Genomic DNA, 22904 nt, shown 5'->3' with positions numbered 1-22904 from the left:
GAGAGGAAAGGACTTTTGAGGGAGGAAGCCACGCAGAGATCTGGGAAAGAAGCTTCCAGACAGACGGAGGAGCAACTACAAAGGCCAGGAAGAGGCGGAGGCAGTCATTCTAAGATGGCTCCCAACCCTCCGGCCTCCTGCGTTCACGCCCTGGAGTGACCCCGCCCTGCGCACGGGCTGCATGCAGTGACGTATCCTAAGGAATAAAATACAGCAAAAGCGCTGGACTGTCCCTTCTGACATAACAGGTTATGAAAGACGGCGACTTCCATCTGTGCCCCTCTCTCTGGCTCCGCTTGCTTTCTTGCTTTGATGAAGCCAGCCGACCTCAGAGAGGCCCCGCGCCAGGGACCTCAGAGAATTCCCTGCTGACATCCAGCAAGGAAATGAATCCTGCCAGCGCCCCGTGAGCTTGGTGGTGGATTGTTTCTAAATTGAGCTGAAGACCTGCCTTGGCTGGGGGCCTGCGGGCCGGGCAAGCTCCTGCATTGAGCGTCTGCCCCCTGCTGGTCAGTACACATCATAGCGACTAGTCTTTCCACCATTTGATCTACACACTTGCATATTAGGCTTTTATTATAGAGGATATTTTTATTGATCTCAAAGAGGAAGGCAGAAGGAGGGAGAGAAGCATCAATGATAAGAGACAATCATTGACTGACTGCCTCCTGCACACCCCTACGGGATCAAGTCTGCAATCCTGGCATGTGCCCTGACCAGGAATCAAACCATGACTTCCTGGTTTATAGGTTGATGCTTAATTGCTGAACCATGCAGCCAGGCTGGTTGGTTTTTTTGTTTTTGTTTTTGTTTGTGTGTGTGTGTGTGTTGTTTTTTATTAATCCTTATTTGAGGATATTTTTCCATTGATTTTTAGAGAGAGTGGAAAGGCGAGGAAGAGTCAGAGAGAACCATCAATGTGAGAAAGACATATCAATTGGTTGCCTCCAGCATGCACCCCGACCATGGCTGGAGAACATGCCCTTGACCGAATCAGTCCACCGGCCCACACTCTATCCACTGAGCCAAACCTGCTAGGGCGCCCCACAGCTATTTCTGAAGCAAACACATAAAAGCGAGCATTTATTGAAATCTTAATATGTGCTAAACCCAGTTTTAGCAGCTTTATGTGGGTTAGTTTAAGTGTCACCTACACTGTAGATAACCTAATTTTACATGCTTCGAATATAAGAAAATGCAACACCAGAGAAGTTAAGTAATATCAGGGTCATGCAGGTAGTGGAGTAGAGTCAGGATTTGGACCCAAGCATTCTGGTTCCAAAGTCCACAACTTAACCACCAAACCACAGTGCCTTTGTATTCACTGCCTGATTAAGACAATATGCTGCAAAGAGTAGGAGCTCAATAAATTGAAATATAGTGACAACCATACTTTGGTAAAAACTGCTGTTTGAATTTTAACCTTGCTATCTGACTTTGACCTTCGATTACTTGCTTAAACAATAGGGTAGTTACGGGAGATTGACTCCCACTGACTCGGTGGCTTCGGCTTCGGGGGTAGAAACTGTGAATAACCTTTAATTCTGCTTTTGTGTTATGGGCAGGATAGGGCCACATTTCAATGTCTAGCAGGATGTGACTGAGAACCAACCCTGCGGGCTGTCCCCAGTCTTTAGAATTTAGTCTTTAGGATTTTGGGAACAAAAGGAAAATGCTTGCGGTTTAAACCTTTAAAAGGAATTGCCTACCCCTGAAACGGTGCAGTCGTTTGGAGACCACCTGCGTGTGGTGCTCTCCCGACTGTCCTGGCCAGTCAATAAATCCTTGCCTGCTTTTTTTAATTAATTAATCAGCCTCCGGTGGTCTTATTTTTGAACCCAGGGTTCGACCCCACAACATTATGGAGGAGAGTTATTAATCCTAGAGAAGTTTAGGACACAGCAGGTATTTTATAAGTGCATGTTTGTCTGGAACGGTGAAGCTATTCCTAACTCCCCAATTTCCCTATCATTTCCCCCTAGACTCTCTCTGCTCCTCTGATAATCTGGGCGGAAGCGGGAAGACCAAATCCTAATGAATGGGATCGATTCTCTCGGTTCTCTTCCTTCCCTGTTTTGTTCTTGGTCCTCGGCGATCCTCCGCGGCGCGGGCCTCTCTCGGGAGCCCGCCCCCGCATTGCCGTGCGCACGCGCATCATCCCGATTGGCTCCACCCCAGCGGAGTGACGGGCGGGATCTGCCAATGGCGTTGTGAGGAAGGTGGAGCGGCGCCTCGAGGACGCCCCGCCTCACTGAATATTCATGAGGGGGGCGGGCTGACGCAGCTTCCAGCCGCGACCGGCGCCATGAAGTGAGAGGGGGCCGGGGTTTGCGGCTCGCTGGCGGGAGCGGGGCCCTGGAAGATGGGGGGACCGGTGGGCGCGCTCGGAGCCGCTGCGGGGCCAGGGGTGCCCGAGGGGGTGAGGTGGGGATAGACTCGGGGACTACGGTGCGGTTACGGGGATGGGCAGCGAGGCGAGGCGAGGGGAGACCCGGAGGCTCCAGGGGACGGGGGGTACGTCCGGGGGGCCCGACGGGCCGCGCCCGGCAGGAAACCCCTCTCGGCCCGACGACCGGGGACGGACGGGGGGCGGAGGGGACGCGGAACTGACCGCACAGCCCCGCCGCCAGGCTCAACGTGGACGGGCTGCTGGTCTACTTCCCGTACGATTACATCTACCCGGAGCAGTTCTCCTACATGCTGGAGCTCAAGCGCACGCTCGACGCCAAGGTGCGTGGGGCCCGCGCCGCCCGCCGACGGAGGGGCTGCCCCGGGGACGCAGGAGGCCTAGACGGAAGCCCAGGGTCCCAGACCCCTCAGCCAAAGCGATGCTGCAGCGGAGGCTCAGGGAGGCGGAGCTGCCCGTGGCTAGGGATGTGTAGACGTTGGGGTGGGCTCTCTGAGTTGGAGTCCTGGATGCACCACTGTGTGCCTTTGGGAAAATCACCTAACCTCCCTGGTGCGTAGGTTTCACCCCCGCGAAATGGGTGTAAGCCACACCGCCTGCCTCAGAGGGCTACATGGGTGAATTGGCTAAGTCAGGGAGCGGTTCTCATCTGGGGATGGGTCTTTGACATGCGGAGACCTTTCTGGGTGGCAGATGGGTGAGTGAGGTGCTGCTGGCCTCTGGTAGGTAGAGCCCATTGATGCTGATAAACAGAGTGCGCAGGGCAGCCCTCTCCGACCACGTATTATCCCGCCCCCAAATGTCACTAAAGCCCAAGATGGCAAACCCCGATGTAAGACACTTAGAAATACTGCCAGGAAAAAAAGGAAAGAAATGAAATGAAATACAGCCAGGTGCACAGGAAGTGCTGGAAGTGTTTGCTAAATTAAAAGAAAAAGGCTCTCCCTAGCCTTGTGGCTCCGCTGGTTGAGCCCCCTCTCATGCCCTGGTCGCTGGTTCGATTCCCAGTCAGGGCACATCCTGGTAGTGGCTGGGTCCCCAGTAGGGGGCGTGCAGGAAGCAGCCCATCCATGTTTCTCTCATTGATGCTTCTCCCTGTGCTTTCCTCTCTCTAAAATCAATAAAAACCATATTTATTTGTTTCTTAAAATATACTTTATTGATTTTTTACAGAGAAGAAGGGAGAGGGATAGAGAGTTAGAAACATCAATGAGAGAGACATCAATCAGCTGCCTCCTGCACACTCCCCACTGGGGATGTGCCCGCAACCAAGGTACATGCCCTTGACTGGAATCAAACCTGGGACTTTTCAGTCTGCAGGCTGATGCTCTATCCACTGAGCCAAACTGGTTTTTTCAATAAAAGCCATTTAAAAAAAAAGAAAGAAAGAAAAAAGATCACTATATTCAGGTACTATGCTAATTGTTAGCCCACGGTTTCTCAATAGAGCTTATTAGGCCCATTTTATTTTATTTTATTTTTTAAGGTATATTTTATTGACTTTCTTTACAGAGAGTAAGGGAGAGGGAGAGAGAGCTAGAAACATCTATCAGCTGCCTCCTGCACACCTCCTACTGGGGATGTGCCCACAACCAAGGTACATGCCTTTGACTGGAATCGAACCCGGGACCTTTCAGTCCCAAGGCCGACGCTCTATCCACTGAGCCAGACCAGTTAGACTAGACCCATTTTAGAGATGAGGCTACTGAGGCCAGAGAGGTGAAGGCACTTGCCAAGGACCCCTCAACAGAGAGATGGCAGAAATGGGGTTCAAATCCACTGCTCCTGGGGCCCAGGCTTTCCACTGCTGTGTTGTCCTGCTGTTCCAAGATGGAGGTATCAGTGGGGAGGGGGCGTTCCCAGGGTTTGTGCCCCTGAAGTTCTGAGAGTCTGTGTCTCGTTTCTCTCACTCCCAACGCGCAGGGTCATGGCGTGCTGGAGATGCCCTCGGGAACTGGGAAGACGGTGTCCCTGTTGGCCCTGATCATGGCCTATCAGCGGGTAAGTGATCCTCTGGGCCTTGGAGGGGAAGGGGGGAGGGGCCGGGGCTTAGCCCACTGTCTCGGCAGGCGTATCCGCTGGAGGTGACTAAACTCATCTATTGCTCAAGGACGGTGCCCGAGATTGAGAAGGTGAGCTGGGGCCCCTCTCCGAGCTCCCCCCGTTTCCTGGGCCCATGGTCTCCCCCCGGGGGTTGCCATCACCGCAGGGGTGGGTGTTGGGGAAGCTGAGGAAGGGGCTGGGGCCTGGCTGGGAGGGGGCTGGTGCTTTCGGGGAGGCCCAGTCCCTGCCTCCTGGGCCAGCACAGGTGATTGAGGAGCTTCGGAAGCTGCTCAACTTCTACGAGAAGCAGGAGGGTGAGAAGCTGCCGTTCCTGGGGCTGGCGCTGAGCTCCCGGAAGAACCTGTGCATCCACCCGGAGGTGAGTGCCAGCCTCCCCTGGCCAAGCCCCGGGGCGAGGAACCTTCAGCCACCAGGGGTTTCTCCGGGAGGGCGGCAGGGGCCACACACAATTCTCCTCTCACTTTTCTTTCTTTCTTTCTTTTTTTTTTAAATATATTTTATTGATTTTTCGCAGAGAGAAAGAGAGAGGGATAGAGAGTTAGAAACATCGATGAGAGAGAATCATCGATCAGTTGCCTCTTGCACACCCCCCACTGGGAATGTGCCTGCAACCAAGGTACATGCCCTTGGCCCGAATCGAACCTGGGACCTTTCAGTCCACAGGCTGACGCTCTATCCACTGAGCCAAACCGGTTTCGGCTAGTTGTGTAAATTTTTAAAAAATATATTTTTATTGATTTCAGAGAGGAAGGGAAAGAGAGAGAGAGATACATCAAGATGAGAATCATTGATCGGCTGCCTCCTGCATGCCCACACTGGGGATTGAGCCCACAACCTGGGCATGTGCCCTAACAGGGAATTGAACCGTGACCTCTTGGTTCACGGGTCGATGTGCAACCTCTGAGCCACACCAGCTAGGCAGTTGTGTACTTTTGCGTAGGTGATTCCTGGAGTCTGGGCCTCCGTTTTTCCTTTCTGTTAAATAAGTATAAATAAGTACCTGCTTCAAACAGTTGATAAGATTGGGTGAGATGAGGTATGTATAGTCCTTAGCATGTACAAAGAGCAGGGAGAATATGAGAAATTTTCATGATATTAATAGATATATGACACATAGAATATTCATTTCTATTTAATTATGCTATAAAGGCACAGAGCTCACTGCACCAGAAATTGTTCTCAGCACTTTACATGTAACTCGTGGAATAGATATTCTGTAAAATTATTGGTGAGAATGTGTCAGAAATAATAGAGACGGTGGAGGATAATGAGAGAGCAGCCCAGGCCGGGGCGGCTGACGTGGGAAAGCGGGAGGGCAGGCCGGCAGCCTCAGACCTTCCTGTTGGCGAAGGAGGTTCTGGGTTGGGCAGAGGCAGCCCTGGCAGAGCCTCGGAGGGCACAGAGCCGGGCGGCACGGCAGTCTGTCAGGCCGTGTGACCAGACCCTCTTCGAATCCTAAGACCTGCCAAGGCCCTGGTTGTTTGCACTTTAAAAGATGGAGCAGTCACCCTCAATCTATGCACTAAAGAATCTTCAAGGCTTAGTGGTGTGCGTGTTTGCTTTTTTAGGTTTATTTATATATTTATTTTTATTTTTTAAATATATTTTATTAATTTTTTTATAGAGAGGAGGAGAGAGGGATAGAGAGCTAGAAACGTCGATGAGAGAGACACATCGACCAGCTGCCTCTTGCACACCCCCTACCGGGGATGTGCCCGCAACCAATGTACATGCCCCCGACCGGAATCGAACCTGGGACCTTTCAGTCCGCAGACCGACGCTCTACCCACTGAGCCAAACCGGTTTCGGCTGCTTTTTTTAGGTTTAATGGACATAGTACTCATTTTGGGTGTACAACATAATGATTTGATATTTGTATACATCTCGGAATGATTACTGCAATAAGTCCAGTTACTGTCCATCACCTTACATGTTATAATTTTTTGTGTCTGATGTGAACTTTTAAGATCTATTCTCTTAGCAACTTTCAAGTGTGCATATGGTATAAACTGTAGTCACACGCTGTGCGTCCTCTGGATTTTTTTTTTTTTAACTGGGAGTTTGTACCTTTTGACCACTTGCGCCCATTTCGCCCATCCCAAGCCCACCCCTGGCAGCACCAATCTCTCTATCTATGAGCTTGGTTATTTCTTTTTTCTTTCTTTCTTTCTTTTTCTTTTCTTTTTTTTTTTTTAGCTTCTCTACAGAAGTGAGGTCATCTGAGTGACTTATTCACTTAGCGTAATGCCCTGCAGGTCCACCCGCACTCACAATGTCTCCTTGTCCTTTGCATACAGGGCTTAACGTTTCCAAAGTAATAACTCCAGAGTAACAGTTTGCCATTCTCTCACCCCTGCAGTAAGTTCCCAAGAGTCTTAACTGTTTATTATTGAAGCAGGTTGAGGTGTGAGTTTTCCAAAAATGCCCTCGCTCCACCCTTGGGAGAGCAGCTTCTCACCCCGGGGTGAGGCGGGGAGCCCAGGTCCCGGAGTGGCGGCTCCTCAGCCCGTGTCGGTGCTGAGGTGCACACCCGCCCCGCCCCCAGGTGACACCCCTGCGCTTTGGGAAGGATGTGGACGGGAAGTGCCACAGCCTCACCGCCTCCTACGTGCGGGCGCAGTACCAGCGGGACGCCAGCCTGCCGCACTGCCGCTTTTACGAGGTGCCCGCCAGGGCGGGGCGGAGGGCGGGCGGGCAGCAGCCTGTGCGGGCCCCCTCTGACCCCCGGCCCCTCTCGCTCTGCCCCAGGAGTTTGACATCCACGGGCGCCAGGTGCCTCTCCCTGCTGGCGTCTACAACCTGGATGACCTGAAGGCCGTGGGGCGGCGCCAGGGCTGGTGCCCCTACTTCCTCGCCCGGTACTCGGTGAGGAGGCTGGCAGGGTGGGCAGAGGGCATGTGTGAGGATTGCAGGCTGCCAGCCCGTCTCACTGCCTGTCTGTCTGCCTGTATCTCCCTGTGGGTCTGGGCCTCTGTCTGTCTCTGTCAGCTGGCTTATTTTTTTTTTTTAAATATATTTTATTGATTTTTTACAATGAGGAAGGGAGAGAGAGAGCTAGAAACGTCGATGAGAGAGAAACATCGACCAGCTGCCTCTTGCACACCCCCTACCGGGGATGTGCCTGCAACCAAGGTACATGCTCTTGACCGGAATCGAACCCGGGACCTTTCAGTCCGCAGACCGACGCTCTACCACTGAGCCAAACTGGCTTCGGCCAGCTTGCTTATTGTGCCCGGCCTGTTTGCCTGTCCCCCGCCTCGCCTCTGGGCCTGCGAGGAGGTGGCGTGTAGTGTGGGTGGGGGGAGGTGGCCTGGTTCAGGGATTGGGGTGGCAGGCAGGCTTGGCGTAACCCTCCCTCCCCGCCCCCTCTCCCCCTCAGATCCTGCACGCCAACGTGGTGGTTTACAGCTACCACTACCTCCTGGACCCCAAGATCGCAGACCTGGTGTCCAAGGAGCTGGCCCGCAAGGCCGTTGTGGTCTTCGACGAGGCCCACAACATTGGTGAGGAGGGCGCGGGGGGGTGATGCCAGCCCTCTGGTGCCACCCGGCCCCTGCCCGTCTGAGCCGGCCTCCCCTCTTCCCTCCAGACAATGTCTGCATCGACTCCATGAGTGTCAACCTCACCCGCCGGACCCTGGACAGATGCCAGGGCAACCTGGAGACCCTGCAGAAGACAGTGCTCAGGTGGGGGGCCCGTGCCCGCCTTGCCCCTGCCCTCCGGGGACGCCAGCCCCGTCCCACGCCCCCCGAGGCGTCACCCTTCTCCCTGTCCCCGTCTCCCCGCAGGATCAAGGAGACGGACGAGCAGCGCCTGCGGGACGAGTACCGCCGCCTGGTGGAGGGACTGCGGGAGGCCAGTGTCGCCCGGGAGACGGACGCCCACCTGGCCAACCCGGTGCTGCCGGACGAGGTGCTGCAGGGTGAGCTGCCGCCCGCCCGCCCGCTCGGCGCTCCCCTGCCCTCCCCGGGGGCGGCCGCTGACCCCGTCCCCTGCGCCCGCAGGGCTCCCCGGGCCCTCCCCGCGGGCGGCCGCTGACACACACCCCCTCCCGCCCCCCTGCCCCCCAGAGGCGGTGCCCGGCTCCATCCGCACGGCCGAGCACTTCCTGGGCTTCCTGCGGCGGCTGCTGGAGTTCGTCAAGTGGCGGCTGCGCGTGCAGCACGTGGTGCAGGAGAGCCCCCCCGCCTTCCTGAGCGGCCTGGCCCAGCGCGTGTGCATCCAGCGCAAGCCCCTCAGGTGCGCCCGCGGGGAGGGGCCCCGCCCGCACCTGCGGCACGGGGTCTCCATGTAGCCCGTGTCCGGCATGTGAGGGAGGAGGGCGAGGGAGCACGCCCGCACCTGTCGGGGTGAGCAGGCGGGGCCCAGGGGACGTCAGAGCGGGTCCCAGGACCCTGTGCTGGGCAGGCCGCTCTGGCCTGATCGGAGGACTTACCTGAGGCGTTGGGTGGGGACACTGTGTGCAGAGGCTGGGCCGGGCGAGGAGCCAGCAGGGCACCCGGGAGAGCTAAGGGGTAGTTCCACCCCAGGCCCCGAGGAGCGGCTCCTGACACCGCCCAGCAGGTGGGGGCTTGGAGGAAAGGCCCTAGGCCCCCTGGGCCCCTCCGGGGCCTCTCACTGTCCCCCACCCCCAGCCTGAGGGCGAGAATGGATCTGACCGGAAGGCAGGGCTCCAAAGCCAGGCCTGGGGGCGCCGAGACCCCGGCTGCTCTGCCTCTCAGGGGCGGAGCAGCCCTTGGTGTGGCCTTGCCTGCTCCCCCCAGAGGGGAGGCTTGTGAGGGCAGAGATGGGTTCCCAGCACCCCTCACATGTTCCCGAGACCTGTTTTGTGCTGAGGACACAGGGGTGACAGAGACAGCACTGGCCCTGCCCTCCGGGCTCACCGTCTTAGTGGAAGACACACCATCTCCAGACAGAGACCATCTGAGAAGCCGGGCGGGATGGAGAGCCTGGGCGGGGCACACCGATCCAGCGGGAGCTGGGGTGGGAGGGGGTGCAGACGTGAAGAAATGACAGTCAGGAGCAGGTTCCAAACTCTGGAGCCAGGCGGTCCTGCTCCGTGACCTGCCTGTCCCCAAGGGAGAGAGCCCGAGGCCCGGGGGTCAGTGTGACAGCGTACGTGAGACTGCGAGCGTGTGTGAGCACTGGGACTCTGGTGCCGTGTGTCAGCAGCGTGGCCGAGTGTGACAGAGACGGGATGAGGTTCTGGGTACACGTGTGTGACGTGTGGCGAGCAGGATTCACATGGCTGGGATTCTGGGGGTGGCTGTGGATCTCCGATTTTGACCGAGAACCTGCGTGTGAGGTTGTGTGCCCGTGTGTGACGCGGGACCCCATGACTGGGTGTGTGCTTGTTTCTCTGTGCCCGGGTCCCCGCCCTCCCCTGGGGATGGGAATCCTGGTAGCGGAGGAGCGGCTGCTCCAAAGGAGGTCCTGACTGTCCTCCCCCTCCTCCTCCCCCATCTGGCCTCCCCGCCAGGTTCTGCGCCGAACGCCTCCGCTCCCTCCTGCACACCCTGGAGATCGCAGACCTCGCCGACTTCTCGCCGCTCACGCTGCTGGCCAACTTCGCCACCCTGGTCAGCACCTACGCCAAGGGTGGGTGCGCCTCCTGCTCGCCGGGCCCCGGCAGCTGGAACCCGGGTCCCAGTGCAGCCGGGGGTTCTCTGTGGGACTTGGACCCTCAGGGGCTTGCAGAGCTGGGCTCGGGAGTTGGGCTTTGAGGCACTGGGGTGCCACCAACAGTGCTGAGTGAGTGATCCTCAGTGGCTCCCCCCTTCCCCTGCAGACTGGGGAAGTGGGGGAGTGTCGATGGTATGAGAATCACTGATGGGCTGCCTCCTGCACGCCCCCTGCTGGGGATGGAGCCCGCAATCTGGGCATGTGCCCCTGATGAATTGAGCCCAGGACCCATCAGTCCACAGGCTTACGCTCTATCCACTGCGCCACACCGGCCAGGGCAGGACCTGGTTGTTGTGTTCCTGTTGGCACTGGGGGCCATGGCAGATTCTGAGCAAGGGAGGGGCAGGGACAGTTTGCGCTTTAGAAATGTGCTTCCCGAGGGCCTGGGGGCAGGATAGACGGGGCCTGGCCAGGGCTGGCCGAGGGGGAGGGCTGGGGGAGGGGGGGTAAGGAGGCCAGGACTGACTGGCGCCTGGGTGTGGGCAGCACGGGGGAGGGGCTGAGGAGGACGATCGGATTTCCAGCCGCGCGAGGGGAAGTGCCCCGGAGGCGCTCGCCTTTGTCGGTCAGCGTCCCCGCTCCTCCGCGTTAAACCGGCCCGGGCTCAGGCTGGCCCCCGGGATCACTGCTCTGTCCGGGAACCAGGTCAGGCTGCCGGACGGCCGGCCCGGCCCGGCCCGCGGAGGACAGAAGCCCGTCCCCACCCGGGCCCATCGGGAGCAATCCCGCTGGAGATTCCTCTGCGTCCCTTCCTGTCCCACGCTGCCTTCTCCCGCTGCTTCCGCCTCTCCTCCCATCTGCCGACACCTCACTTCTTCTTTTCTTTTTCTTTTTAAAATATATATATATATATATATATATATATATATATATATATATTTTAAATCAATCTTTATTGTTCATATTATTACAAAGGTTCCTCACCTCTTCCCCCCTCCACCAGGTTCCCACCCCACCCTCTGCCCCCTCCCCATCCCCCATTGTCCTCATCCATAGGTGCACAGTTTATGTTCAGTCTCTTCCTCCCTCCCTTTCCCCGATAGCAAATCCCTTCTCAGAAAGTAAATCTGTTACTTAGCATTTTCTCATATCAATAATACCTCCACATGCCCAATGATACATTTCACACAAAAGACATTTCCAAATAGGTCAACCAGGCTCATCCAGGCCCCACCCAAGGCACCCACAGATCAACACCCCAGCGCTATACTAACTCAACACATCCAGATCTAAGCCTTCATCAGTTGATTCAGCAGACCCTCAAGTTCCCGCAAAAGTTTCCAGCCATGTCTGAGAGGCAGCCGTGGGCAGAGACAGGCGAGGAGCAAGCTGCTTCGGGCCTGGCTGCTCCGGGCCTGGCCTCTGTTGCTCTGGTTCGTTCCACAACCAGCTGCTCCGGGTCTGGTCACTGCCGCTCCCGACCTAGTTGCTCTGGACTTGGCTGTTGCTGCCACAGGCCTGGCCGCACCCGACCCGGTTGCTCCGGTCCCGGCTGCTCCTGGCCTGGCCGCTCCCAGCCCGGCAGCTGCTGCTCCTGGCCTGGCCGCTCCCAGCCTGGCAGCCGCTGCTCCTGGCCTGGCCGCTCCTGACCCGGCTGCTCCGGGCCTGGCCGCTCCCAGCCTGGCAGTTAAAATATATTTTATTGATTTTTCACAGAGAGGAAGGGAGAGAGAGAGAGAGTCAGAAACATCGATGAGAGAGAGTCATCCATCAGCTGCCTCCTGCACACTCCCCACTGGGGATGTGCCTGCAACTAATGTACATGCCCTTGACCGGAATCGAACCTGGGACCTTCCAGTCCGCAAACCGACGCTCCATCCACTGAGCCAAACCGGTTTCAGCTACACCTCACTTCTTTTAATATATATATATATTTTTTTAAAAAAATATTTTATTTATTTTTTACAGAGAGGAAGGGAGAAGGATAGAAAGCTAGAAACATCGATGAGAAACATCGACCAGTTGCCTCCTACACATCCCCCACTGGGGATGTGCCCGCAACCAACGTACATGCCCTTGACCGGAATCGAACCCGGGACCCTTCAGTCCTCAGACCGACGCTCTATCCACTGAGCCAAACCGGTTTCGGCTACACCTCACTTTCTTAATACGTGCTGCTTTTGTTTGTTCTTTACTGATTTCAGAGAGGAAGGAAGGGGGAGAAAGGGATGGAAACATCAATGATGAGAGAGAATCATTGATTAGCTGCCTCTGCACGCCCCCTACTGGGGCAAAACCCTGACTGGGAATTGAACCTTGTTCTTCTGGTTCAACCACTGAGCCACACCGGCCAGGCACCACCTCACTTTCTTTTACCTGGAATAACCTCCCCCTCCTCCTCAGCCTCAGCCACCACCTCCTCCTTTCGATCCCGGCTCAGCAGGATGTCCGTCCTTTCTCCGTGCAGCCCTCTGCCTTCCAGGCTGGGCCCGGCCTCCTCTTTGGGGCTCTTCATCCCAGCGCTGCCTCTCGGGGGGTCATTGTCTGGGGACAGGTCTGTGTCCCCATCACTGACCCGTGAGCCCTGAGAGGGCAGGGCCGGAGCTGTCCTGGTCTCTGCTGTGTCCCCAGCACAACGGGTGGGACCTGTGAGCCCGGCGAGGGAGGCGCCCACCGGGGTTCATGGTGGGGAACAAGGGGGTCAGATGGCAGACGGACATTGGAGCAGAGCTGCCAGCCTCCTGATGGTCAGATGGAGGCGAGGGGAAGAGCCTGAGGGGAGGACCCCCTGGCTGCAGGGGTTGGTTCTGAGCACAGCGGCAGGCTGGGTGTTTTTGGACTCCGGTGCCTGGGCTGCAGGTGGCTGGTCCATTCACCGTGGGGGTGGGGACTGGCGAGCGGGCGTGGTCATCACTGGCACCCGGCACTCTCACCGCCTCCTGCAGGTTTCACCATCATCATCGAGCCCTTTGACGACAGGACCCCGACCATTGCCAACCCCATCCTGCACTTCAGGTGAGCCCCAAGCCAGAGGGTACGAATGGACTCTGGGCCCCGCCCCGGCCTGGCCTTCACCACCCCCGTCTGCTTCCCACAGCTGCATGGACGCCTCGCTGGCCATCAAACCCGTCTTCGAACGCTTCCAGTCTGTCATCATCACGTCTGGGGTGAGGGCCTTCTCTGTCCTTCCCCGCGCTCCCCACGGGGGCTCCTGGTTCTGCCCAGTCCTGCTAAGATCCCTCCTGTCGTTCCCACTACAGACGCTGTCCCCACTGGACATCTACCCCAAGATCCTGGACTTCCACCCTGTCACCATGGCAACCTTCACCATGACCCTGGCCCGAGTCTGCCTGTGCCCCATGGTACTGGGAGAGGGGTGGGTGGCGGGTGGGAAGATGGAGCGAGTGGCTGTCTTTCCTCGGTCTGCTCCCTCCGCTGATCAGGCAGGAGAGCTGTGCAGCTCAGGGCACAGGGTCTGGGTGCAGACAGACCTGGGCACTCCCTGCGGGCGTGCTCTCCCGGTCTCAGCTTTCTCATCTGTGAAATGGGCATGCCTCCTCTGACCGCCAAGGCGGCGGAGGGGAGAGTGAGCTGTGGGTGTAAAATGTGGCCCGGGGCCGGGTTCTGGTTCACATGGTTTTGCCTGGTTCATTGTCTGGCTGTGAGCTTGGCAAGTGACCCTTCTGCTCCGAGTCGTCCCCTCTGTAAACGGCATCACAGCACGAACCCCGGTCCTTCATCTGAAGCTCTTGGGCCGGGCTGTTTGAGAATTGAGGATTTCCCCGACTTTAGAAACAAGATCTGTGCTGTGTCAGACCCACAGGCCTGAGCAGCATCCTCTGGTCAAAGTCATGATTATTTCAGCAATGAAATATTTTATTTTTAAAAATGTTTTTATTGTTTTTAAGAGAGAGAGGAGGAGAGAGAGAGAGAAACACTGATGAGAGATAAACATAGATCGGCTGCCTCCCAAATGCCCCCACAACCAGAGCATGTGCCCTGATCGGGAATCGAACTGGTGACCTCCTGGTGCATGGGACAATGCTCCATCTACTGAGCCATACCAGCTGGGCAGCAGTGAAGCATTTCAAAGAGTCAAAAAGGGAGATCAGTCAGGACTTTGGATCGGGCCGGGCAGGTTCCGCTCCTGTTTGTGCAGACTCCAGTGTCTGGGCTTCCCGGAGTGCTGGCGGTGGGAACTGTTTTTCCGGGCCGGCCATGCAGGCAGCATGGCTTTGTGAGGGCCAGGGGGTGCAGCAGTGGCGGTCAAGGTCACGGTGAGAAGCGTTCTCCCGGGACCGCCCGGCTGGCGCTTACGCGCTGGCGGGGAGCGCGGGCAGACGTGCGTTCAGCTCCGTCTCTGCTGCTTGTTTGCCGCGTGGCCTCGGGCGGGCGACTCACCTTTTCTGCGCCTTCGGTGACTTTGTGCAGCACCGGTAACGTTAGCCGAGCCACTGACACCGTGTCTGTAAAGGCTTAGGACGGCACTGGCTGCAACCAGACCCACGCCAGGGTGGTTGCTGCTGCTCCGCTCATTATGACGTCTCCCGCTCCTCAGATCATCGGCCGCGGCAACGACCAGGTGGCCATCAGCTCCAAATTCGAGACCCGGGAAGACATCGGTGCGCCCGCGGGAGCTGGTGGCGGGCTGGTTGGGCTCCGAGGGGAGCGGTAGCAGTCAGTGTGGCCTGTCTTGCTGCGGTAACAAACACTCCCAGGCCCAAGTGGCTTCACCTGGAGGCTGCTCCCGGCCCCGGGCCGTGCACTGGGATCGCTGGGGGCCCGCCCGGGGTCGCCTCTGGGAGCCTCCACCTCTGGGCGCGTCGCGGCCGTGGTGAGACGTGACGAGGGATCGTGGTGACCGTGGGGAGTGGCACACGGCTACAGAGGTGCCCACCGGGGTGGCACACAGCTCTTCCCTCCTTTCCTTGGCCATGGCAGCACAGGCCGGCCGACTGCGGGGACGGGGTGCTGTGTCCCACCGGCCTGCACGGAGAGGTGGAGGGTGTGTGTGTGCGAACAGCCCCACAGATGGCTCCCGGGGGCTTCTGTGAGCCCCAAGGTCCAGACCAGGCGTTAGACAGGCATGCTGACAGGGAGGGGGGGGACCCAGGCCGGGCGTTAGACAGGCATGCTGACAGGGAGGGGGAGGGGACCTGGCCGGGCGTTAGACAGGCATGCTGACAGGGACGGGGGGGACCCGGGCCGGGCGTTAGACAGGCATGCTGACGGGGGGGGGGGGGGGGAGCCCAGGCGTTAGACAGGCATGCTGACGGGGGGGGGGGGGGGGGGCCCAGACCAGGCGTTAGACAGGCATGCTGACAGGGGGGGGGGGACCCAGGCCGGGCGTTAGACAGGCATGCTGACAGGGAGGGGGCGGGGACCCAGGTCAGGCGTTAGACAGGCATGCTGACAGGGAGGGGGGGGGACCCAGGTTAGGCGTTAGACAGGCATGCTGACGGGGGGGGGGGACCCAGGCCAGCGAGGGGGTAACCTCTGACCCCGCAGCGGTGATCCGGAACTACGGGAACCTCCTGCTGGAGATGTCCGCCGTGGTCCCCGACGGCATCGTGGCCTTCTTCACCAGCTACCAGTACATGGAGAGCACCGTGGCCTCCTGGTACGAGCAGGTACGCCCGCTGCCCACTCCCGGGAAGGCCCTGGCTCCTCAGTCCTGGCTCTGCCCGGCTGGGTCAGGTGCAGGAGAGACACAGGACACAGAAATAGTTTAAAGAACCAATAGTGGGTACCCGAGGCCCTTCCTCCTCCTCCAGGCTAAGAACCAGCATTACAGCCTCTGGGTCCTCAAAGGCCTCCCTGTTCCTGGTTCCCGTGCTGCTCTTTTTGGGGTGACACCACGCCTGTGCCCCCAGCGCATATGGCTTGACCTGGTAGCAAGCAAGACTCGCTGGGTGCTGTGCTGTAAGAGGAAGGTTCTGGAGAACTAAGGCAGGACAGACACTCGGGCAGGGAGTGCACTGGGTGTGTGGGCATTCTGGAAATGGGACCAGGACTGGGGGTGCAGGATGCAGGAGGGCAGGGCTGCTCTGTCCTCTGCTTCCGAGCGCCCATGGCCAGCTCTCGGCGGGGTGAGATGGTGAAGTTAATCCCCACTCCAGGGAGTGTGGGGGCGGGGGGCTCACCCACTCGTGGCCAAGACCTTGGTTTGTCCTCAGGCTCTTTCCACACCGGGAGGGGCCGTGGCCCCCAGCCCCGCCTCCTGAGGCCGCTGTGTCCTGTGAGACACCTGTGCCTGCCCGGGAGCCGCAGTCCGGGTCCCCTAAGAAAGCCGTGGCTTTAGCTTTCACGAGTCCGTGGGCATCTCCGCTCCCCTCGGTGTGAGGCCGGGCCAAATGGAAACCCGGCTGCTCCGGCCCTCCGGCTGAGGAAGGGCCCCAGGGGCCATCTGTGAGGGGCCTGTCCCATTGTCTCTGTCCGTCCTGGCCACGCGCTCTGACCGTGTCACATATGAAATCTTGTCTCCAGGCAGCGCTGGGCGGGGAGGTCCCGGCTGGCCGGCTGGGCCACACGCCTGCCCCGTGGTTCAGAGGCGGGTGTGGGGGCGGTTCCCTGCCAGGATCACAGGCTTCCTGCAAGGAGGAGGCTGCAGAGCCGCCGCCCTCCATGGGGGTCTCGGGGGGAGACGTGGTCTGCAGCCCGGAAAGCCCAGAGCGGGCCTCCTGCGGCCGCACTGACCGCCTGTCCTGCAGGGCATCCTGGAGAACATCCAGAGGAACAAGCTGCTCTTCATTGAGACCCAAGACGGGGCAGAGACCAGCGTGGCCCTGGAGAAGTACCAGGAGGTGCGGCTGGGCCGGGGGAGGGGAGCTGAAAGCGGCTGGGGCCGGGGGGGGGGGGGGGGGGGAGGAACAGCTCTGAGGGCCGCACCCCTGTCTTGCCTCCCCCCCCAGGCCTGTGAGAACGGCCGCGGGGCCATCCTGCTCTCAGTGGCTCGAGGCAAAGTGTCCGAGGGGATCGACTTCGGTGAGTGGCCTGGGCTCTCCTCTTCACCGCAGCCTCCCTGGGCTCTGGCCGTTCCTGCTCCCCGGGGACGCCCAGGCCCCCTCCCCTCCGTCCCCGGGTGCGGCTGGGGCCCTGGAGCACCCCCCTCCTCCCTCTCCCGGCTGCGTGCGGGTGGCTCTCCTGGCGTCGGGTGACCCCTCGCTGCCGCCCACACAGTGCACCACTTCGGCCGGGCCGTCATCATGTTCGGCGTCCCCTACGTCTACACGCAGAGCCGCATCCTCAAGGTGAGCCGCGGGGCGGCGGGGGTCAGGGCCTCCGGGTGCTCCCCCAGGATGGGCCCGGGGAGGGGCTGATGCCGAGGGGCAGGCGTGAGGGCCCGGCCCACCTCCCCCCCCCCCCCCCCCCAGGCGCGGCTGGAGTACCTGCGGGACCAGTTCCAGATCCGAGAGAACGACTTCCTCACCTTCGACGCCATGCGCCACGCGGCCCAGTGCGTGGGCCGGGCCATCAGGGGCAAGACCGACTACGGCCTCATGGTCTTCGCCGACAAGGTGGGCCCGGGGCCGGGGCCGCCCGGCCCGGCTGCTCCCCTCGCGGTCCCGATGGGGCGGGCCGGCCGGCGGGGTCGCCCCAGCCCCGCCCGGGTCCTGACCCCTGCCCTCCGCCTCCCGCTCAGCGGTTTGCCCGGGCGGACAAGCGCGGGAAGCTGCCCCGCTGGATCCAGGAGCACCTCACCGACGCCAACCTCAACCTGACGGTGGACGAGGGTGTCCAGGTGGCCAAGTACTTCCTGCGGCAGATGGCGCAGCCGTTCCACAGGGTGAGCCGGCCCGCCCGCCGCCCGCAGCGCCCACGCCCGCCCCGCCCGCCGCCCGGGACAAAGGAGGCTGTGTGCCCCACACGCCGGCCTGGGAACCGGCGGGAGGCCAGCGTGTGTGTATGGCAGACGAGCTGGTGCGTGAGCCCCAAGGAGGAGGGCGAGAGAACGGGGGCGAGCAGCAGGCGGGGCCCCCGCCTGGGCACGGCCGCCTGGCCGCCACCGCCTCCCGGCCTGTGCTGTCTGCCGGGATAGCGGGCTCTGCACCCGGTGGCTGTTCCCGAATCCCAGCGCGCTGTCCCGGAGCCCCGCGGGCCTCCCGTCTCCTCGCGGGCGCTGGGGAGGTCAGCCCTGTCCCCGCCCGGCCTCACCCCCCGTCCGTGCCCGCAGGAGGACCAGCTGGGCCTGTCCCTGCTGAGCCTGGAGCAGCTGCAGTCCGAGGAGACGCTGCGGAGGATCGAGCAGATCGCCCAGCAGCTGTAGCGGAGGTGGGGCAGGGCCATAAAAGGCGTTCCTGGCGACTGGCGTGTTCCCTGGCCCCGCGTCCCAGGGGCTTGGCGGGGCCTCTGGAGGCACAGGACCGTCTGTGCAGGAAGGAGACCTCACGCAGAAGACATTCCTGGCGGCCAGATTGACAGCCTTTAATAGCAGAGGAGAGGGCAGCCATACACGGGGTGTCCCAGGGGGTGGGGCGCCAGGCAGGGGGTGAAAGGACCCCCCTCCCCTCTCGAGGGAGCTGCAGGCGCATCCTGTGGACTTCAGCGGGGGCCCAGGTCCTGGGTGCTGGCGCTGAGGGTCCGAGAGGCCTCACTCAGGTGCCGGTGGGGGAACTGGGGAAGGCACAGGGGTGCTGAGGGTGGGCGAGGGCCTGACACCTGGTCCAGCTGCACTAGAGCCCCCTTGCCTGCCGGCTGTCCACTGCCCGCCGGCTGTCCACTGCCCGCCGGCTGTACTGTGCCTTCTCCTCATGTCCCTCCCTCTACCTGACCCCCAAGTAAAGCCATCATCCATTCTGTCCTCTGGTCCATTCCCACCCACCAGCCTGTGTCCTCCCGCCCCTGGCCTGTCACATGGCCCCCCCCATCCCAGACCAGGTGCCCCGTCCCCTCACCTGGGCCCCGGGAGCCCTGGCAGCTCCCACGTGCAGCGTGCTGAGGGACACCGCTCTCTTCATCCTGCAGAGGGAGCCAGTGAGTGCGGGAGGGCCTGGCTCTGCCCCAGGAGGGCCTGTCCAGCACCTGGTTTGACTGTCACAGGGGAGGTGGGAGCCCTGGAAGGTTCCTGAGCAGGACAGGGGGCTCGTCACTGACCTGATCCAACACTCACCCGGCTGCTCCCGCCGCCCCCTCGCCTCGGAGGCGGGAGACCAGCTTCTCGCTGCCACGCCGGATGGACTCCCGGAGCTTGGAGAAGGAGCTGCTCCGGCGAAGGGTCTGGGGGGCGGGCGTCCGGCACACGTCAGCCCCACATCCCGTCAGGGCCCCCCCTCTTCCCCCCCCCGGGAGCGGAGGCACAGCCGGCCTCACCTGTTGTTCCGCGTCACCAGCTCTGCCTGCGCCGGGGGCTCCTGGGGGACAGACGGGGGCGTTGTGGTGGGGGCGCCGAGAAGCCCCTGGGGGGCAGGAGGGCCGGGGGCTCACCGAGCGGGGCGGGCAGGTCCTCCGTGCTGAGGATTTCTTTGTACAGCTCCTCCGCCTGCTGGAACTTGTTCTGTTTCAGGTAGGCTGAGGCCTGCGGGGGGCGGGGCGGCTGAGCTCACTCCCGAGCTCCCACCCGGGCCTCGCCCACAGCCCCACCGCTTCCGGCCTCGGGGACCAGGGCAGGGGGCTTCCTGGCTCGGCCTGTCCCTGCTCTACTTTGTGCCTGTTTCCTCATCTGCAAAACGGGGGCCACAGAACACCTACCGCCCAGGGTCCTTTGAGAAATGGGTGGTCTGGCCCTGGCTGGTGAGCTCAGTGGTTAGAGCGCCAGGCCGCGCACCAAAAGGTCCCGGGTTCGGTTCTCGGTGAAGGGCACACGCTTGTGTTGCAGATTTGATCCCTAGTCCCAGGAGGCAACCAGTCCAAGTCTCTCACACTGATCTTTCTTTTCCCCCCTGCCCTTCCTCCTTTCCACTCTCTAAATAAAAATTAAAAAAAAATCAATGGAAAAAATGTCCTCAGATGAAGGTTAACAAACAGCAATGGATGGACGGTACAGGGAAGGCCCCGAGAGGACCTAGAGCTCATTGAACGCCTGACGCTGCATCCCCGGCCGGCCGGCCTCCGGCTCCTTTCCCTGGGCCGCTCCCCGGCCACCGGCACCTGCGCCTCCTGCCGCTCCCGCGGCCTCACCAGGCAGGGCCTGCGGGAGCCCCTCCTCCCTGCCCGGCAGAGGGGGCCCCTGGCCTCGGCGTCCCACCCCAGGCCGGGGCGCCTCCCCCGCGCGGCCTCACCAGACAGGGCCCCTCCTCACTGCCCGGCAGAGGGGGCTCCTGCCTCTGCGTGTCCCCCCCGCCCCCCCCAAGGCCGACGCCTCCCCCGCGCCCGCGCGGCCTCACCAGGTTGTTCTTGGTCTTGGCCACGTGGGGGCCGTGGGGCCCGCCCAGGGCCTGGTAGATGCCCAGGGCGCGGGCGTAGTGCCGCTCCACCTCCTCGAACTTGCCCTGGTTCTGGCACAGCAGCGCCAGGTTGTTGAGCTGCTTGGCCACGTCCGGGTGGTCGGCGCCCAGGACCTAGGGGTCATCGGGGTCGGAGGCGGCACGGTGGCCGGCGCCGGTCAAGGGTGGGGGTTACAGGGCCAAAGGGGAGAGTTGCACGGGGTTGGGCAGAAGTTACACCAAACGGGAGCTGCATCAGGTCAGAGGTCACGGCGGTCCAGAAACCACCTTTGACCTTGGGATGCAAGTGATTACATCAAGGAGAGGGTTGTACCAGGTTGGGGCGTGTGAGGTGAGTTAGGAGAGGTCAAGGTCAAATGGAGGGCAGGGCAGGGCAGGTCAAGCATGGTGGCTCCTGGAAATGGTGCTCTAGGCTCACAACACCCAGGGGGAAGGGCCTATAAGGTTGGGGGTCCCGGAGCACCAGAACCGGACATTTCGGGATCAGACGGGAGGGGCCTCGGGCCGGGCAGGGCAGCACCTTCTCGCGGATCTCCAGGGCGCGCTGGCACAGGGGCTCCGCCTCCCGGTACCGCCCGCGCTTCCCGTACAGGACGGCCAGGTTGTTCAGCGTGGCCGCCACCTGCGGGACCGGGAGGCAGGTCAGGAGGAGGCAGGCACAGCCCGGCCCTCCCTCCCTCCCTCCGACCCCACGCACCGCGGGGTGCTCGGGGCCCAGCGTCTGCTCCCGGATCTGCAGGGCGTCATGGAGGAGGTCCGTGGCTTCCTTGTACTTGTTCTGGTCCCTGTGGGGCGGCGCCAGGATGGGGGTCAGCCAGGCCGGGTCCCAGGGGCCGGCTGAAGTGGCACCCTTTGGGGTCCCTCACACCGAGTCTAGCACCTCCAGACCACTGCCCAGCCTCTGGCCACCCAGGGGCCGCCCCCACTCTGTCGGGGTTTCTGTCACCCACACCGACTCCTCTGCCTGGGTCCGCGGGCCTCCCAGGTCTGTCCCCGTCCCCGCCACCGTGCCCCCGCCGGCCCGGCCCCCCCCGCAGCCTCCCCGCACCGCGGCGCTCACCGGTACACCAGCGCCAGGATGTTGAGCATGGTGGCCACGTCGGGGTGGCAGTGGCCGGAGCTCCGCTCCAGGTCCTCCAGCGCCTGGCGGCACAGCGGCACGGCCACCTCGTAGCGGCCCTGGCCCGCGTACTGGATCACCAGGTTGTGCAGGGTGCGCAGCCGGGCCGGGATCTCGTAGCCGCCCTGCTGCGCCGCCGCGGCCCCCGCCGCCTCCGGGCCTGGGGGGCCGGCACCTCGTCTCAGGCCTCCTGTCCCCTCAGCCTCCCACGGGGGCACGTCCCCACCCCCAGGGCTGCAGCTGCCCCCCCCGCCCCCGGGGCCATGGGGCCCGCACTGCCTCCTGGGGTCGGGGTCCCAGGCCCCTGGGATGTGAACCTGCCTGGTCTCAGCGCCCAGCCTCACCCGCACAGTCACCCCCCAGCCTCCTGCTCCGTCCTCCTGGCCCCGGCCCTGGTCAGAGGCCTGGGGTCCAGCATCCCTCCCCGCCCAGCCTCCCGTCCGCCATGGCCGAGCTCCCAGTCCCTCGGACCCCACGCCCACCTCTCCTCGCCTCCTCCTCGCTGGGAAACAGGGAGCCCAGGCTGTCTCGGCGGTGGGGGGACTCGGGCTGCTGTGGAGAGGACAGGGAAGGGGGGTCGCAGGCTGGGATTAAGTTTGAGATTTAGTCCTGAGCCCAGGGGTGCGGCAGGCGGTGGCCGGGACAACCTGAGGGCCCGGGGAGGGTCTGCAGGGGCAGCTGAGGCCTCTGCGGAAGTCCGGGGGGTGGGGGGGTGGGGTCTTTGAGGGCCCAGGACACGGGCTGCGGGGGAACGGGGAGCCACGGGGTCTGCGGAGCGGCCCGCACCTGGCTGTCGGCCGGCGGGTCGTACTGGCGTAGCTGCCCCAGGAACTCCAGGTGCCCCTTCTCCTCCTCCAGCTGCGCCACAGCCTCCTCGCTGGCCCGCAGCCGCCGCTGCGTCTCCTCCAGCTCCTCCCGCAGCCACGCGTTCTCCTGCGCCAGCCGCCGGGCCTGCGCCCGCAGCCGCTGCTGCTCCGCCTCCAGCGCGCCCACGTGCGCCGACAGGGCCAGCAGCACCTGCGGGGGCGGGGGCGGGGGTCAGGGGTCAGGGCCGGGCCTGCCTGCCAGACACCCCCGCCCCAGACCGGGCCCCCAGACCGGGACGCCCCGGGCCGGGATCCCCCCGATTCTGCAGAGAGCCCTCGGGTGACCCAGGGGCACAGCGGCCGCCAGGGACCCTCTGATTCCACCCAGGCACCAGATGCCCGGGGACTGCACGTCCCACCCAGGGACCCCCAAGCGTCCCCAGACCACAGTGCTGTGGACGGTTCAGGGAGACTCTCACACGCAAGGGCTCAGGTACCCCATC

At 61.7% G+C, this 22904-nt stretch overlaps 2 protein-coding genes across 6 annotated transcripts in view; one reads left to right on the top strand and one right to left on the bottom strand.

The window, feature by feature from the left end:
* The first annotated feature begins 2263 nt into the window (after positions 1-2263).
* ERCC2 (ERCC excision repair 2, TFIIH core complex helicase subunit) lies at positions 2264-18891 on the top strand. 3 transcript variants are annotated; one of them, XM_084860721.1, is made up of 23 exons: positions 2264-2310; positions 2631-2730; positions 4331-4408; positions 4477-4539; positions 4716-4829; positions 7017-7133; positions 7220-7336; positions 7851-7974; positions 8061-8157; positions 8260-8393; positions 8542-8710; positions 9951-10069; positions 13039-13108; positions 13191-13260; positions 13354-13455; positions 14652-14715; positions 15602-15723; positions 16804-16896; positions 17005-17077; positions 17273-17343; positions 17467-17610; positions 17736-17879; positions 18267-18891. In XM_084860721.1, the coding sequence occupies exons 1-23, from the start codon at positions 2306-2308 to the stop codon at positions 18357-18359; spliced, it is 2283 nt and encodes a 760-aa protein (XP_084716847.1). In that variant the 5' UTR covers positions 2264-2305; the 3' UTR covers positions 18360-18891. The 3 variants fall into 3 exon arrangements, with proteins under 3 accessions (XP_084716847.1, XP_084716848.1, XP_084716846.1); XM_084860722.1 differs by lacking the exon at positions 2264-2310 and adding an exon at positions 2401-2419; XM_084860720.1 differs by lacking the exon at positions 2264-2310 and adding an exon at positions 2406-2424.
* The window catches only part of KLC3 (kinesin light chain 3), a 30609-nt gene continuing 26201 nt past the window's right edge, over positions 18497-22904 (bottom strand). For 2 of the 3 annotated variants that reach the window (XM_084860753.1, XM_084860752.1), the window contains exons 3-12: positions 22382-22612; positions 22078-22147; positions 21536-21755; positions 21173-21260; positions 20996-21097; positions 20416-20589; positions 19517-19607; positions 19203-19443; positions 18988-19051; positions 18497-18706 (exon numbers count right to left, since the gene is read on the bottom strand). In XM_084860753.1, coding sequence (XP_084716879.1) covers positions 18635-18706; positions 18988-19051; positions 19203-19443; positions 19517-19607; positions 20416-20589; positions 20996-21097; positions 21173-21260; positions 21536-21755; positions 22078-22147; positions 22382-22612 — 1353 coding nt within the window. In that variant the 3' untranslated portion in view covers positions 18497-18634. The remainder of the gene's footprint in view (positions 18707-18987; positions 19052-19202; positions 19444-19516; positions 19608-20415; positions 20590-20995; positions 21098-21172; positions 21261-21535; positions 21756-22077; positions 22148-22381; positions 22613-22904) is intronic. The other variant, XM_084860754.1, reaches the window with a different exon arrangement.

This window comes from Pipistrellus hanaki (assembly GCF_964339955.1).
Source record: "Pipistrellus hanaki genome assembly, chromosome: 15".
NCBI lineage: Eukaryota > Metazoa > Chordata > Mammalia > Chiroptera > Vespertilionidae > Pipistrellus > Pipistrellus hanaki.
This window is presented reverse-complemented; position numbering and strand designations above follow the sequence as displayed.

Coding starts and splice junctions, on each gene's coding strand:
- ERCC2 (XM_084860721.1), top strand. Junction 7,975..8,060: donor CGACGAGGCCCACAACATTG/GTGAGGAGGGCG, acceptor TCTTCCCTCCAG/ACAATGTCTGCATCGACTCC. Junction 8,394..8,541: donor GCCGGACGAGGTGCTGCAGG/GTGAGCTGCCGC, acceptor CCTGCCCCCCAG/AGGCGGTGCCCGGCTCCATC.